Here is a 16,908-nt window from a genome sequence, read left to right as displayed (position 1 = left end):
TGTGTTGTAATTTTAGAAGTGCTTTGACAGTTATTAACACGTGTCGTGTCAGCCCTGTGACATTCGCGAATATCCACTTGCAGAAAACATCCTGTTTTGGTTTAACATGAATTAGTAAAGGTTAATTAGGGATGCCAAACACATTAATTAATGAAAGAAAAGAAGTCAAAACACTGTCATTTCCTGCCCAGGACATCACACCCTTGCACGCTAAGGTCGGTGAGAAACCTTCTCATCAAAGAAAAGACACAGTCAAGACACTGACTTTTCGGTATGGACTCTCGGTATGTAGCTATAACTCAATTAAATGAGCAAAACTATACGTTTCTGGACAATTGAGATCTGCCTACATATGCACGTTTCGTTTTATTATTCTGCAATCTATTTTTAGTATTACCAGCTGGCCTTGCCCGGCCCGACTTATCTTGGCCCGACTTTTAGGGAGAGCGGTTGGACGCCGCTATGATCATGTACTGTTTCATTGGAGTATGTGTGCTGTTGTTTGGGCCGCTGGTCTCAAGTAAGTGTTACATATATTGGTCATAACATATTGTTTATATGTGAAATTGTAACTTGACTAAATGATAATAAGACACACCGTATGTATCTTCAATTAGTGAATGTGTCTGGGAATGTTTTGTATGAAATAGTCTCCTCTCTTCACTATCGGGTATGTTGGATGAATATCGGAGACACGGCCTGTGGGCTGTTTTAACAAGATGGCGGACTCCGCTTTTGCTGAATGTTCTAGACCTCAGTCAACATAAACACCTAAACAATGTAAAATGACACGGCACACAGCAACTATCGCCTTACATCTGCCTTCTATATATACCTAATATATGTGAGGATATCAAATTATCAAGTTGTTTACTTAATAATAATAATAATAAGAAGAAGAAGAAGAAGAAGAATGCATGTTCGACCCAGAATATGTAGAAGGTGTCTTCGAAATGATATATGATCCGACTCCCCATTGTTTCTGTCCCTTAGGTTTGGTACCTCCCACTACATGTATGTTGACTGACATTGTGAGAGTACCCGTGTTTGCTACCAGAATACAGACTTTCTGACAATCTGCAGAAGGCTGCAGTGTTTGGGAGCTTCACATTTTCCAAAAAGGTCTTGGTGGGTTTGACTAGGCACCGCTTCCTGGGAGAAGTCCCATTTGCTGTCTGGGCTACGTGTAGAGGGGGCATGGGCCCTGACCTGATGATGAGCCTAACAAGCCTGGTTGTGCCAGGATCACCCAAACCCTCTTTGTTACATTTTTTATTTTAATCTTACTCACCTCCTTTACATGGATGACCTTGAACTTGAAAAAAACAGATACCCTTGTCGAGTCCTTTTCTAATGATATCGGCATGTCCTTTGGACTCGACAAATGCAACATTCTTCATCTGAAACATGGCAAGGTAGAAGAGGGAGGATCAGTCAGTTTACTTGGAGGAGGAGTTATTGACCATCTCGTGGAAGGTCAGGCCTATACGTACTTAGGGATGTAGATTTTCCATATCAAGGAAAACTTCGGACATTGTCCAAATGTAGACTAAAGAAAATCTAGAGTTCAGAGCTGAACACTCGCAATAAAGTAAAAGCCACAAATACTTATACTGTACCTGTCCTTTCATATTCTTTTGGTGTTGTTGATTGGACGAAACAAGAGATTCAGGGTATTGAGACCCTAACACGAAGAATCATGTCAGACAATAGATCCCACCACCCTCACTCTTCCCTATAGTTACAAATCATTATGGGACGACGTGGTTTGATTAACGTTGGGGCTCTTCATGACAGAATTGTTTTGTGCACTTTTGCACATATTTATTTGTCTGATGATCGATCCTCTTGTGAAGCATGTCAAGATTCATGATTAGCCTAACAAGTTTGAATGCGCCAGGGTCACCTTCGCTGCCCTTGACCTGCTGAGTTGATAATGACAGATTACAGCATTATAAATAGCAAACAATCCCACTGTGTTTAAAGGAGAAAATAACAACGTTACCTATCCCGTATGATGACAGTAGTGTATGAGTATGACTCACTCAGTAGTATAGGTAATAGGGGTTTATTTATATACCTATACCACCACTACAGGGGGAATTTTTTACTCCTCGGTTTGTATTTCCATCAACAAAGAATCTGTGTCGGTATATAACACCTCGCATCTATCGCCGTAGTGCTTCTTAAGTTCGTTGTAATAAAAGTCATACATTAAGTGTTTTGACAAGTCGAGAATACTCATACCGACGTACACCGGTCTGTTGAATTTTATATTACTCTTCTGCATAAGCAATGCGGCTAAGTCGTTATCGAATATCTTGCTTCTGTTAAAAGCCGGACTTGGATGTGACTAATTTAACAGCAACAAGCTTCCTTAGATTCTCCATAGTTTTACCAAATACTGAGTTATTCATGAGCTTTTATAGATTCTTTTCGAAATCGCTGGTAGCTATCTTTCTTAAATCTGTGTTCAACCTTATATAGGGCTCCATCCAAGGGCTTTGATCAAACTTTAGTTTCATACCTAACGGTAGATATAACTGGAGATTTCTGTAGTGAACTATATATTTTGTCTTATCCATCAAATTTAGTACGAGTTTTTCTACGTTAGCTAACCTTGTATTACCCATCAAGGAGTGTTGATATTCCGACATCCAATCTTTATTAACCATTAATCTTTCGGGAGCTAGCGGATAACTGTTATGGTCTTTATATATCAAAAATTTGGATATTCCATGTCAACTTCTAGTATGTACCCTTTATTCGCATCATTCGCATTGATATCATCCACTTCAATTTCATCGACCCACTCAAAACCACCCGTGGGTAAAGGTTGACTCATAGCCCATCCATACAAATTGTTGGCGTCGAGATATAATATGTGCGTGTTGGGTTTACTCGGATCATATTCTTCCACTAATTTATTATTAGCCTTAGAATACCTTTTCGCTACCATCGATATACCACCTCTTAATGCTTTCTCAATAAACAAGTGCATATCGTAATCTGGAATAGTACCATGCCGGTTCCAAGCCGTATTGTTTTAAACATGTCTTTCTAAATATCTCGAATATATCGGCGAGTCACAGTACATCGGTTTTTAAGTACAGATCGTGATAATCGCCTAAATTCTTACAACCTAATTTATCCTACACTGTCAGAGCGTGTTCATAATCGGCATCTGTTATTTTAGATTCTGTTAGGTTACTATAGAATGATTCAAGGGGTGGTAATTTAGTTTCGTCGAATCTAGACCAATCATCCATATATTCGTAAGGATATACACCTTTTCTTAGCAACAAATGACGAGTTAACCTATCGGTATATTGATTTGTTATCGCAAAGTCATCGGGATTGTTCGCATTAGCTAAATTGTCCAGGGAAGACAGAACAGAAACTGTACGGAGTCTATGAATCTAAGTCCATCACTTTGCTTTATTCTGGCTTTCCCATCCTTGTCCGTATAATGTATAGTTTTAGTCAACAAAAATGATATGTATTTTTCCATATTATTAGGAATGCACGTTAAGCCACCGTCAGTCTTTGAGATAGCTTGCATGATGAGATCAGAATCGTATCCTCTAAGTTGATGAAACACAACGGGGATGGGTATTGTTTGAGAATTTATTTTTAGTTTCAAGTTACACTCGTTATGCGCGGCTCCCCAATAATAACCCGTGACATGGCAATGATCTCTTACAGAATCCCCATTCAGGGGTTTATTACAAACATGACAACTCGTTGACCTCTAAAAGGCCCTCCAATCATCCCTCGTCATCCACATTGGTTTCTTACGCGATAAATTTTCTCTGATTATTCTCTCTTCATTTTGTAGATATTCTAGGAACTTTCCCGCTGCATCGGGACCTCTGTAAATCACGGGCGGGTTTGTTTTCCCATCATACCTTACAACTATATATCGAAACCCACAAGGAATATGTTCTTGAGTTTTGTACGTAAAACTACTATCTTGATTATTATCTTTATTATTTTCTATAGGTTTGATAAGCGCTTCGAAGTAGGCGTAAATTACGTACGGTACTGGCATTTGATTACAATAATGTTCAAATTTTAATATATTTTTCCCCTCTTTAGGCATATCGATCCTGATAGCAGTCTGTCCAACACCTCTACAGTCTTCTTTATGCGCTTCCAATAGATCTTGTCTGCAATACCCATGCAGGCATCTTTCACAGAAATATTTCTTTCCCTTTGATAGTATAATAGCCTGTTTAAACTCTTTATCCATGTATAATGATATTTTCTTTCTTTTTCTATCAGAAATGAATTGATTCTAGGAATATGATCTGGAGCGGAGCTTATCCTGTGTACAACAATTCCTTTAGAAGAATGAGAAACATTTATTTACATTTAGTACTAACTACTAAATGACTTTATCGCGCGTATCCAAACCATGGGCTAATTACGTCTGTAACCCAATCACCCCTCGTAACTCAATCACCCCGGGCCACCACTCGGCACCGTGCCCGGGGAATAATCCCGCGCAAGCATAATCCCGCCCTTTGTTAGTCCGTCATTCGCGAGCAGCCATTCCCCAAGTACACACGTGTGTCACTGTATCTAATCGCTTTCCCACCCACCCACCAACCCAGCTTGCCGCTCCTTTTTCTTTCCTTATCAGCCTGACGTGTCCTCTTCACCTGGAATGCTAATCACTTCTTTTCTTCAGCGTTTATTCTATTACAGGTACCAGCAGAGCGGATTGTATATATGTAAATAAACCTGTACATATGTAAAATAGGTTTTCAGAGCGCTTGTATATATGTACATACTTCTAAACGATTCTGATATATGTAAATAAACATGACTTCTTAATAGCTGTATATCTGTATATATGCAATACCTGTCTCAACAATAAACTATGTCGAGGTGTGCGGGGTTCTTGTGGGCTACACTGCTAGTAACAAATTAACTTGCTTCCAAATTAATACTCGTGCTTAAGGCTACCTGCTTTTCAGCGGGAACCTTTCCGGGGTTACCTGCTTCTCAGTGGGAACCATGTCTTTCCCGACTTTTCAGCCGGGGAATCGTAGAATAACATACGTTGGGGCAAACAGTTGCCACGTATATGGGCCCGGCGGCGGAAGTCGTCTTGTCAAGCGGTAGCTGACAGTTGGGTCCGCGGCGTGAGCCGCACAATGGTTTTGCAAATGGGGCCGGGCAGTGGGATCTGCTTTGGCCGGCTACCTGGGGCCGGGCAGCGGCAGTCTGACTTAGGCCAGCAGCGTGGAGCTGCTTTTGGCAACGTGGGAGTTGCCAAGCAATGGTAGCGTTTAAATATGTTACCGTGGGGGCCGGACAGCGGTAGCAGTCTCAGGCCCGCAGCGCTAGCTGCAATAGCCGTCGGCCACGCGCGTGGCCATGGCAACGGTAGCATTTTTGGTATATACAATTAGCAGCTAAGTAGCCCACTAGTACCTGCACACCCTCGGCCATTTAACCCAATCTCATCTTCTGTTTTATTACAGGCACGGGCACCAACGGCTCGGTGGCCCGTGCCTCTCCTTGGCATATCGCGGGATAAAGCTAAATTATTTTGCTTTTCCACCTTATCAATTTGTGATATTGGTGTAGGTTCGTCTATACCATCGAAGTTGAGTCCATCATTTTGAGGATAGCTAGAAGGTCTATCTGGATGTTTGTCTATGGGGAACAATGCAGATCTTATCATCATTCTTAAACAGTCATCAGATTTAGTTTTTACATTAATTATAATACGGAGGTAAATCTATATAAGATCCACGTTTGAAGGGCATATAATTTGCTATATCTAAATATAAACTATCGATTTTATCCACACCCCAACCCGAACCTCTATTAGTCCAGCGTTCTAAAGTTTTCTGTATCCTCTGAATTGATGTATCTAATGATGCGTTTATAGTATCAGATTCGGTTATAACTTCTTGATTGCTCCGGAAATATGGTTCGGTATATTGAGTGCTATCGTCTGTGTTACTGTTACTCAATGACATTTTAATCGTCAGCTGGTATTTTATACTATATAAATCATCTAACTCCTCGTTAATTTTGCTCGATATGATGGGCTTAACATCATTAACATCCATGTTCGAATTAATATCCATCTTCCAACCTCTTAGATATTTAACAACGCTGGCGGATGTGGGTACAAATTTTAATTCTTGTTGATTATTATCAACATCATTATTATCTAGTAAAGCGATCAATTCAGCTTTTCTCATTCGAGAATAACCTCTCAGCCCACTGTTTTTTGCTTGAGCTTTGAGTTCTCTAACAGTCTGGGGTTTGTTGTATTCCAAACCGAGTAAATCGATCAATTCAGCTTTTCTCATTTGAGAATATCCATGTAGACCATGTTGCTTTGCTAAAGCTTTTAGTTCTCTGACAACATAAGTCATTGTGATATATAAATACATGTGAACTAATGTCTAATGGGTTTGAATTCTACCCAATCTATTTATCTCATTTCGGTAAGCCTTTTTCCTCTCATAAATAATTTGAAACCATTTCTTGTCAGCACCGTGACTCTTACATAAACAGTAACTACCTTTGACCCCAATCCCACATACAGAACACGAATGATTAATGTGCCCTTTTCTAATTGCAATGGAGTGGATTCCACAAAAATCTGACATACAGCTCGTTCCACAAATTTGTGATCGGCCCAAGCGTATGAATTTACATGTTGATGTGCTTCTTGCCATTGTGATAAATATACACTTCTAGTATCATTTGTCTAAATGCATGCCTAGCCTAACATCTCCACTGGTGTGTCATGACTGATAAGACTCGCCTGCCCTAACTAGGTCATGGTTCATGCGTAGTTATTGTGTAACCTAAAATAGCCGCCACACCAGTCAACCAAAATATTATGAATATGATCTTGTGTTTTTTTGTTCCTCTGACGGTGTATAAAACTGACTTATTGTTGGTTTTGGCATTGGGTCAAGTTTTTTCCCATAAACGAGGAAGTATTCGTGCATGGCAGATTCAACATCCTTAAACGTGTGAATTGAATGTCCCTGTCTACGCATTTCTTTATTACTAAAATCTAATCTCTCCATTCTGCGCCGGGTCTATTGTGACTGGGCTGCTTCAAGTTGTTCTAATGCTTTATTATGTCGTTTACTCTCTGAACCACTCATACTAGAAAATAAATAATTACTCCCCGAAAAAGCCAGAGCATTAACAATAGCTCCACCGACCATCATCGCAATTGTTGCCATGTTCAATAATAAAATATATTCAGATGTTTAATTACTTCATTATGTCTTCCGGGATAAGCCCTTGTTAGATGAACATATCTTTTGTTGCCATAGCCAATCCAATATCAAGAATCATCATACCGATATCATAACCATTAAAATCTAGCTTGGGAGGTGTGGCTTTAGTAATCATTTTTGTGGCACACGACAAACTCCACACCACAGTTTATCGGAAACCTACCCACACAGATCAATACTTACACTATGCCTCCAACCATCCACCTCAAGTCAAGAAAGGAACCCTAGCAAGACGAGCTCACAACATCTGTTCCACGAAGCAACATCTAACTACTGAACTAAGCCACCTCAAACAAGTATTTACACAGCATAGCCGCTATCCTGAGCAACTACTACAACAGGCGATAAAGAACATCACCAAGAAATCTCAGAAATCCCCACATCAACAGTCTGCACCCTTTGTGATCAGCCTCCCCTACTTTGGAATAGTAAGCCACAAAATCCAGAGACTCTTAAAAAACAGGCCAACATTGTTGTAGTCTTCAAAAGAAGTCATTCTATTCAGAACACAATTAAAGCCACAGGGAAACCACCATCCAGCCACAAACGAGAACCATCAGGAGCAGTGTACCACATTCCATGCAATTGTGGACAAGCTTACATAGGAGAAACATCTAGGCCCCTCAAAACCCGAATTAAAGAACATCAAAGCTCAGTCTCCAAAGATGACTCTAAATCAGCTCTATCAGACCACATCTGTTACAACCCAAGCCACAGCATCCAGTGGGAGAGAGTCACAACCCTTGCCACCAACCTCAAAGACTTCAAGATCAGGAAGCTACAAGAAGCCATCAACATCAAAAGACTTCAGCCTCCAATAAACCGTGACCAAGGCTATTACATACCCCCAGCGTACCATCAACTCATCAAAGATCCCAATCATCCATATTCCCGTTGTTTACATTACTGACTTCATCCTTTGTTTAAGGCACCATCAACTCATCAAAGACCCCAATCAGCCATAATCCCGTTGTTTACATTACTGACTTCATCCTTTGTTTAAGGCACTGACTTCACTGATGATTGTCATCACTGCCCTTGTGTGTACACAACAGGCTTCTCTACTCCAGTATAACAATATCTACTCTACCGTATAAACATTGCCTCCTATTTGTATATATACTTGCCTACTACACTCTGTAAATCACTTGCTTGATAACGGTGTTAGAACCTACACCGAAACGTCGCTCTTAATTGTAAGACAGAGTTGTATTTTTGAGTAAGTACCCAAAGGCTATGTTGAGTATGCCGTACGGAGAATGGTAAATATCTTTCTTTTTGGTTAGTTTTTTATTCCCGCTGCAATCGTCTATAATGAAAAGGGTTGATTCTCCTTTGTATTTTTCATGACATACTCGTAAACTAGTGGTGTAACGATACATCAAACTATCGATTGATTGCGATTGCTTGTCTCACGATAGTACTCTATCGATTGCAACTTGAAACAATCGATACTATTGGCAATAGTTTGTCTAACTATCGATAGTATTGATAGTTAATTTGTTTGGTACATTGATATGTTGACAGTTTGTATAGTCAAATACTAGTCATTCAATCACATTCATTCACATTGGTGCTAAAACACTGCAGTAACCTCAGACTTTACCAGTTACATGAAGTGAAATTTTGTATTAAAATGTTTTTGAGAGGTCAATTTGAACTTATTTTCTTTTCATTTCTTGTTTTCTTTACAAATAGTATCAGAAAGTTATAATTATTTTGATGGTGTCAGTCAAAATGCTGAAATATATGCTGCAAAAGCCTGCTATAATTGCAAGTGAAAACTATCGCAACAGTATCGCAATAGTAGGGTCACAATCGCAATAGTATCGCAATAGTAAAAAATGCCTCAATAGTCACCCCTATCGTAAACAGTCTCGTAAACGATCGCCCGGATCCACTCTGTGTACCTCATCATCATTACCCAATCTCTCGATAGGTATGTTTTGTTAACGCTTATAGTCGGACACAGAATAATAATATGGGTGAAAACATTCCGATAATGACTTTCTAAAATATCTAGAATAAAAGCTGTTTTTCCACAACCCGTTTGCCCGCATATGATAGCGCAGTGCGGTTCTTTAGGTAAATAGATTGCTTGCATGAATCTTCCATTCTGTATATCAAGTTGCGCATCCATAATCACGTACAAATATATGTTTAATTTACCAGCTGATTCCTGGAGCTTCGTTATCTGTATAGTGATACCCTCGCTAGCATTTACTATTCTCCTCCCACTGCCGTGTAGTTGGTCATCGTCCGTTTGTCGCATGTCGAGCCATAGCGCGTACTTCGTGGTGAGGTATTCACCCATCGATACATCCCCAAGAGACACATCCCCAAGAGACAGATCGTTATATGTATAGTAACATCCTCACTGTCATTTTCTATTCTCCGCCCACTGCCGTGTAGTTGGTTATCATCTGTGGTTCTCATGTCAAGCTATAGCACATACTTCATGGTAAGGAATTCTGCCATCGATAAATCCGAGATCATCGACAGATCTTTCATGACTGCGTTAACTTCTGGGCTTCGTTTTATAGAAGGGAGTCTTTTAATCTCATCCCACTGTTTATACGCTAGCATTCCTTGACTATATAGTTGATTAGGAACGCCCTCGATAGTCAATTCTACTTTTGTAATCTTGGGATTGTAGAACTTCTCGGTATTTCTTTTAAATGCATCGGAGGGGTCCTCGAACAACATTAAAATACCCTTCAACGATCTCGTGGGGACGTTTAGATTGATATTCCACATCATATCTTTTTTGCTCCTCGTGATCTTTCCGTGTCGAAGCACGCGATCGTACAAAGTGGCTAAACTCCCAGTGTACTGGTTACGAATTTGTCTGGCTAATTCTGGATCTGTTATCATATCATATTCCAGCGAGATATTTTCAATGGAATACCTAGCATCTTCAGCAGCTCTGATTACTCATTAAACGTGAGTTTGTATTCTAACCTATCGCCTAGGGATGCTTGATAAAAGGGCATGTGGGAATCTAGTAATTCAAAGTCTAGCGGAATATAGAATCAGTTACCTAATGCACTGGCAACAGCGAGATCTTTTACGACGGTATTATCACCATTTTCAGCACCCACACACAGTCTCAATGTGTTCCGATTACAAATACCTTGCCCCTAATGGACCTCTAAGTCTACGTTGTGGGTTTAACTTGCGTCCATATTGCGGAGACATTGTTATATTGAAATTATGTAACCTTATGTTTAATATAAATATGGATGATTTTAATCTAGATGATTTTGATAACCCTAGTACAATCGAAGAGGGTACTCATGAAACCAGCTTTACGAATCTTAACGATGAACTTTTACAATCAACCATTAATGATTATTACGATACCTTTGAAGAAACCCCAATTGTTCGTGACTATTCAAAGCTTACAATAGATAGTAAAGGAATATTGCGATTATGCGGCGAACCTGAGATTGATCTTCTGCATTATCGTACTCGTAAGCCCCTAGCTTTGTCTACGATAGCCACTCAACATGGCATCAACATTGTTCGTAATGAATTAGGTTTTGTAGACTACTCACGACGAGAAAAACTGTCTGTGAAGACTACTAAGGTTCTTCGGACTGTGCGTGATGAACTCGGTATCATAAACTAGTGTCCAAAAGAAACAATACCACCTGTTTGCAGCGACATAAAAGAAAAACTAAACAATGCAGAAGTTTAGGATTGGTGTTATGCTTTTGAGAAATTCTTTCACATCATCTGTACAAAAATTTCATTTCAATAAAATCTGTACAACCAATATGACAAGCCTTTAAAGATGGGTGGGGTCGAAAAATGAACATTTCGTTAGAGCACTGATCACAGAAACAACGGGAAATGTCACACCACACGTCTCCAAGTCAAGTCTGTAGCGGGTATGTCCACCGTGAGCATCAATACATGCCAGAACACGCCTACGGACTGATGACGTCAAACGTCTGATGACGTTGGGAGTGATGCGTTGCCATTCCTCGAGGAGACATCGTTCCAAGTCCTGGACGTTGACTGGAGGCACACGGCGACGTCGGATTTGCTGATCGAGGTGGTCCCATAAGTGCTCGATGGGATTCATGTCCGATGAACATGCGGGCCATGGCAAAACCTGTACGTTGGCGTTGGCAGGGAAGTTCTGTGTCAATCTTGCTGTGTGTGGCCTTGCATTGTCATGTTGGAAAAGGAGTCCACGAGGCTGTTGCTGAATAAAGGGCCACCCCGAACCATTAACCCTCCACCTCCAAACGGCCGGACCTGTTGGATACAGTTAGGCGCCAAACGTTCACCAAATCGTAGGTATACAAGCTGCCGTCCATCGTTTCTGAAGATGAGGAATCTGCTCTCATCAGAGATTATAACACGTGCCCAGTCCCGCCGTTGCCAACGTCGAACTCGCCTGGCCCAGATCAGTCTGTTGTTCCGGTGTCGAGGCGTCAGGAGCGGTCCGCGGTAGGGATGACGTGGCCGGATACCATACTGCCGTAGTCTCCTGTAGACGGTCTGTCGACTGATCCTGTGTCCCAGTGCTGTAGCCGCCGTCGCTGTTACGGTGCAGTTCCTCAGGTGTAATACTCGGATGTAACGATCTTCACGGGGCGTCGTGGTTACTCGTGGTCTTCCACTCCTGGGCCTGTCTGACGTCTGACCTGTCTGACGTAACCGCTGCATCAAACTGGTGATAGTGATGCGTGCGCAGCCCAACCTTCTGGCGACGTCGACGTGTCACGCTCCTGTTGGATCATTCCAACGGCTCTCTCTCTCTCGATGGCTGACAAACGTGGCATATCTTGTATTCTTTTTGTTGCTGTGATATCAACGTGTCTGATCAGCCGTTTTATACAGTTTTTATGCACGTGCAGAACATGCTGCTAGAGAAGGAAATGTCACTTTCACGAAATTTACGTTTTTTCCCGGAAGTGAACACGTGTTCCGGTATTTTTTATCGGCTTTGCTGTGTTTGGGATGTGCAATATGAATTGGCATGTTTTCATACTAGACAATTCACTTAGTAAAAAACAATTTTGAAAATAAGTTGGTATCGTTTCTTTTAGACACTAGTTTAGATAATTTGGAAGAAAGCTCGAAGCTCGGAGAAATCTTGGATACCTATTACGATAATTCCACGGTCAATGTGTACCAACCTCGGAGTTCTGTAATAAGGAATTATGAGGTCTTGACAAGGCAATGCAAACAATCCGGGGAGAACTCATCAATAATATAGCCAAGCTATCCGAACTCGACAAGCATATAGCTTATGAGAAAACAAAACTTGAACAGTCGGGCGATGAATTCAGTAGACGCCGCGTTGCAGAAAGATTGCGTAACTTAGAAGACGAAAGATCAGCCCGCCTCGAGGATGTTTCCAGTAATAGAAAGGCACTTTGTTCACAAATCAGTCGAATTCAAGAAACCATCGATCGAGTCCTCAACGATGACACTACACTGGCCGATAAAATCAAAACATTGTTCAGAGAACAGGGAATAACCATTGCCAGTATTTTAACCGCATTGGGATTTATTATATCAACTTTGACTCTCGCGTTAACCGGTGGTGGTACAGGAGGTGGTGCACCGCCTAGTGATAGGGATGGTATAAAAGAGTGGATAAAAAAAGCATTTAACAGCATTAGGTTCAGCACTGGGAAAGCCGCCTCTGTCGACGTGTCACGCTCCTGTTGGATCATTCCAACGGCTCTCTCTCTCTCGATGGCTGTCAAACGTGGCATATCTTGTATTCTTTTTGTTGCTGTGATATCAACGTGTCTGATCAGCCGTTTTATACAGTTTTTATGCACGTGCAGAACATGCTGCTAGAGAAGGAAATGTCACTTTCACGAAATTTACGTTTTTTCCCGGAAGTGATCACGTGTTCCGGTATTTTTTATCGGCTTTGCTGTGTTTGGGATGTGCAATATGAATTGGCATGTTTTCATACTAGACAATTCACTTAGTAAAAAACAATTTTGAAAATAAGTTGGTATCGTTTCTTTTAGACACTAGTTTAGATAATTTGGAAGAAAGCTCGAAGCTCGGAGAAATCTTGGATACCTATTACGATAATTCCACGGTCAATGTGTACCAACCTCGGAGTTCTGTAATACAATCCGGGGAGAACTCTCGCGTTAACCGGTGGTGGTACAGGAGGTGGTGCACCGCCTAGTGATAGGGATGGTATAAAAGAGTGGATAAAAAAAGCATTTAACAGCATTAGGTTCAGCACTGGGAAAGCCGCCTCTGCACTTCCAGGTATAATAGGGAGTATTGTTTCCTGGCTCTTGAATTTATTAGCTAAGACCACCACTTGGTTTAGTCAAAACTTGTGGGCACTGATCGTAGCAATTGCTGGGCTGTTGTACGTATCCGCTAAGAACTATTTAACCAAATCAGTTCGCTAAGAACTATTTCACCAAATCATGAGTAAACCAGCCGCGACTCCACCTTCTATAAGCGCTGTTTTTTCATCAATATGTTGTTGAATTTTATCCGCAATATGCGGTGGCACTTGTGGTTGTGCTTTAGTAGACGTGTTAGTAGATATCTGTGGCTTGACTATTCCCGTTTCGCCTGTGTTTGTTTGCGTTATTAATTCGGTGTTAATATCTGAATTTATACCTGTTTTTTTGTTGATCGGTAGCAATAACAATTTCATTATTATAACCTATCACTTGACCGATCTTAAGTTCCATATTACTCGGAGACATGTATAGTCCCGGCGCATAAACATAGTCTACTTTGGATTGAGCGTACTGTAATACACCTTGATAACGTTTTATAGAAGATGGTATGTCAACTGGTGAATTAATAGCATCCTCTACATTTGCGGCAAACTGTTTTTGTGCATCGAGCGACGTCCCAGAACCAATAATGGACGTTCGTGTTTGCGATTGTGCACCGAGAATTGCCCATACATAAGTTCTTATTGATTCATTAACTCTTACAACTCCTGGGTAAGTAAAATTATTTTCTGTTTTATCATATAGAAATTCATTCCAAGCGTTTGCGGTATCGTTCAGTTGTACAAATTTTGTAACAATATAAGCCAAACCACCCTTAAAACTCATAAGATAACCTCTCCAATCGTTACTCGAAAGTTCCCAGCCATGATTAAGATTATGTAATCTTACAAAAAGATTATTTTTCTGTAACAACTTAAATGGATTGAACGGTTGATTAGTTTTTTTTAACTAAATCATCGCTGACTTCTTTAACAGTTTTGTGTCCCCTGTACGGAACACCTAGACCATGGTTAATTCCTTTAATACGCCAATCTTTACTCGTAGCAATATTAAATCCTGACAAATACGTTCATACGCGAACCTATCGTACGGATTGTTTGATGCATTCCATGCTCGATCCTGCGGTAATGGGGCACTAATTTCTTTAAGTATACATCTAATCTGATAGTACACATGAAATGATAAAAGAGACTTATTCAGTTCAAATCCTGGAGCATAAAGAGATACACCACATCCTGCTGTGGCACACCATATGGCAAAGTTTAACTGATTCTGCCAAAATTGCATCGGATTGTGAAACCAATCGTGCACCATTTTATCGCTAGTTGGCATGACCCTGTATTTACAAAGATATCAGGGAATTTAACAAAAAATTAGCACCAGAGGCACTTACTAAAATCGACTGATTAGTAATATAAGTTGATTTCATATTTAAGTTATGATATAGTATCATTGTATATTTAATATGTATGTCACACTCCCGGGAATAACAAATGGTCAGTCTATTCAACTGCTTCAAACTATCGATAACTCGGATGGTAACTTGAAGTGGCTCTATGCGATGTAACGTATTACCCACGTTGGACTAATATAAGTGATGCGAAAAGAAATAATCAGATGTATATATTTGGTGAAAAAAGTGGTATTGTTATAATGGGTATTACAGTGTATGCTCACTCAGCGATGAAATTTTAAAGCCTTGGGGAGCTAGTCTCACTCAAAATGAGTCGAATGGGATACTGAAATTAAGCCTTGGAGAAAGGCAAATATTTCCTTCCAAGATGTTAGCGGAAATGCACCAGAAGATGCCTTTGAAATATTACCAGGTGTATCGATTAAATGGCTAAAGAAACACCAACGTCAACGTTGCAGTATTATTCATATTGGAGCATCACCCGTTACAACCCTTGAGGGGGTCCAAATTATTAAAAGTGGTAGTATTTCTCTTACTAAGATATTCATGCCGTATAATATTCATTTCACACGGTTGATGTATACTCTCAAAACATTTAAGCAAGACCAATTAAAGACTATTATATGACCGTAATATACACTATGAGTTTATATCCGGCGCTCAATGAGGCATCTGAAAAGATGGATGCTGTTGATGGATTTAGATTACATCAAATAAGCGACATAAAACATCGAATAGAAAAGGAGAGGGAGTTTAGACTTGGATTGTATAAAAAATATCACAGAGCCGTAAATGCTCTCGACGGAGTTGACACCGCGCTTGTAACGGCTAGCATGGGGCTCGGTGTAGCCGGTGTTGGTTTATTATCAACTATAATCACCACGCCTATCGTACTTGGCATGGAAATGGCCGCCAGAGTCTCAGGACTGGCAGGAATAGCGATAAAATTCATTTCCCGTAAGTTGCAAAAGAAAGCATTAAAACACGATAATATTCGGATACTCGCCGAAGCAAAGTTGAAATGCGTTGAGGATCATATTTCAACAGCAATGGCTGATTGTAAGATATCCGAGGAGGAGTTTCGTTTAGTGCTGTCGGAACTCACCAAATACAACTTAATGAAGCAGAAGATTCGATCTAATTCTCATAAGAACAGTGGTATTCGCGAAGACGACAAAAACAGTTCATAGAACAGGGGAGGCAACAAGCACGTCAATTATTCCGTGCCAAAACAAGAGAACTGGTTAGAGATTAAAAATAGATTGCTTACTATCGTTAGATCACATTTAGGGGAATGCTTACGTAAATATATAATAATGGATAATTACAAACCAACAAAGGAAGAACTCGAAAAAGCTATCGTAACATTTATGCTCAAGGACAAAATTATCAAATGGAGAGATATACCACAAGGTATATATTATATCAATGATATCAAACCAACCAAATATGGTCATCAATTGTTTCTTACCAATTACCAAGAACAATATATAGTCTGGTCTCCTAGTAAAATGAACGAAGAACTTAGTAAAAATGTTGAATATCACTTCGTTAGAAATAATGGTATACGTATTAGTAAAAATAATAGAGAATATTTTCATTACAATTTAGTTTAATCTCATCATCGTTTTTATACTAATGGTATCATTGATTGGCTCCAGGTAGTGGTGAGCTAGAGCCAATTTAACTTGATCATCATGACTATCGTTGAATCGCATCATCATTTACACATAAAAAATCCCCCCCCCTGTAGTAGCAGTATAGGTATATAAATCTGGCTCCAGTGGAAGTGGTCCAGAACCCCTATTACCTATACTACTCACTCCAATTCATTACAACACTGTTGCATATTAATAAAATACCTATATGGGCCACTCCGTACAGATTCTACAAAAATGCATTCACATATTCAGCATATATTACAAAAGAAGAAGCTGAGTCGCAGATGTATAAAACATTT

At 40.1% G+C, this 16,908-nt stretch overlaps 1 protein-coding gene across 1 annotated transcript in view; it reads left to right on the top strand.

Annotated features, from left to right (window-relative positions):
* The first annotated feature begins 433 nt into the window (after positions 1–433).
* Positions 434–16,908, top strand: part of LOC139456241 (cubilin-like) — a 60,963-nt gene continuing 44,488 nt past the window's right edge. Inside the window, exon 1 of the mRNA XM_071237854.1 lies at positions 434–520. Within this exon, the coding sequence (XP_071093955.1) occupies positions 463–520 (58 nt within the window). The 5' untranslated portion in view covers positions 434–462. The remainder of the gene's footprint in view (positions 521–16,908) is intronic.

Source organism: Haliotis cracherodii, unplaced genomic scaffold (genome assembly GCF_022045235.1).
Source record: "Haliotis cracherodii isolate W230 unplaced genomic scaffold, xgHalCrac1.p SCAF_11, whole genome shotgun sequence".
In the NCBI taxonomy this organism is placed as follows: Eukaryota; Metazoa; Mollusca; class Gastropoda; order Lepetellida; family Haliotidae; genus Haliotis; species Haliotis cracherodii.
This window is presented reverse-complemented; position numbering and strand designations above follow the sequence as displayed.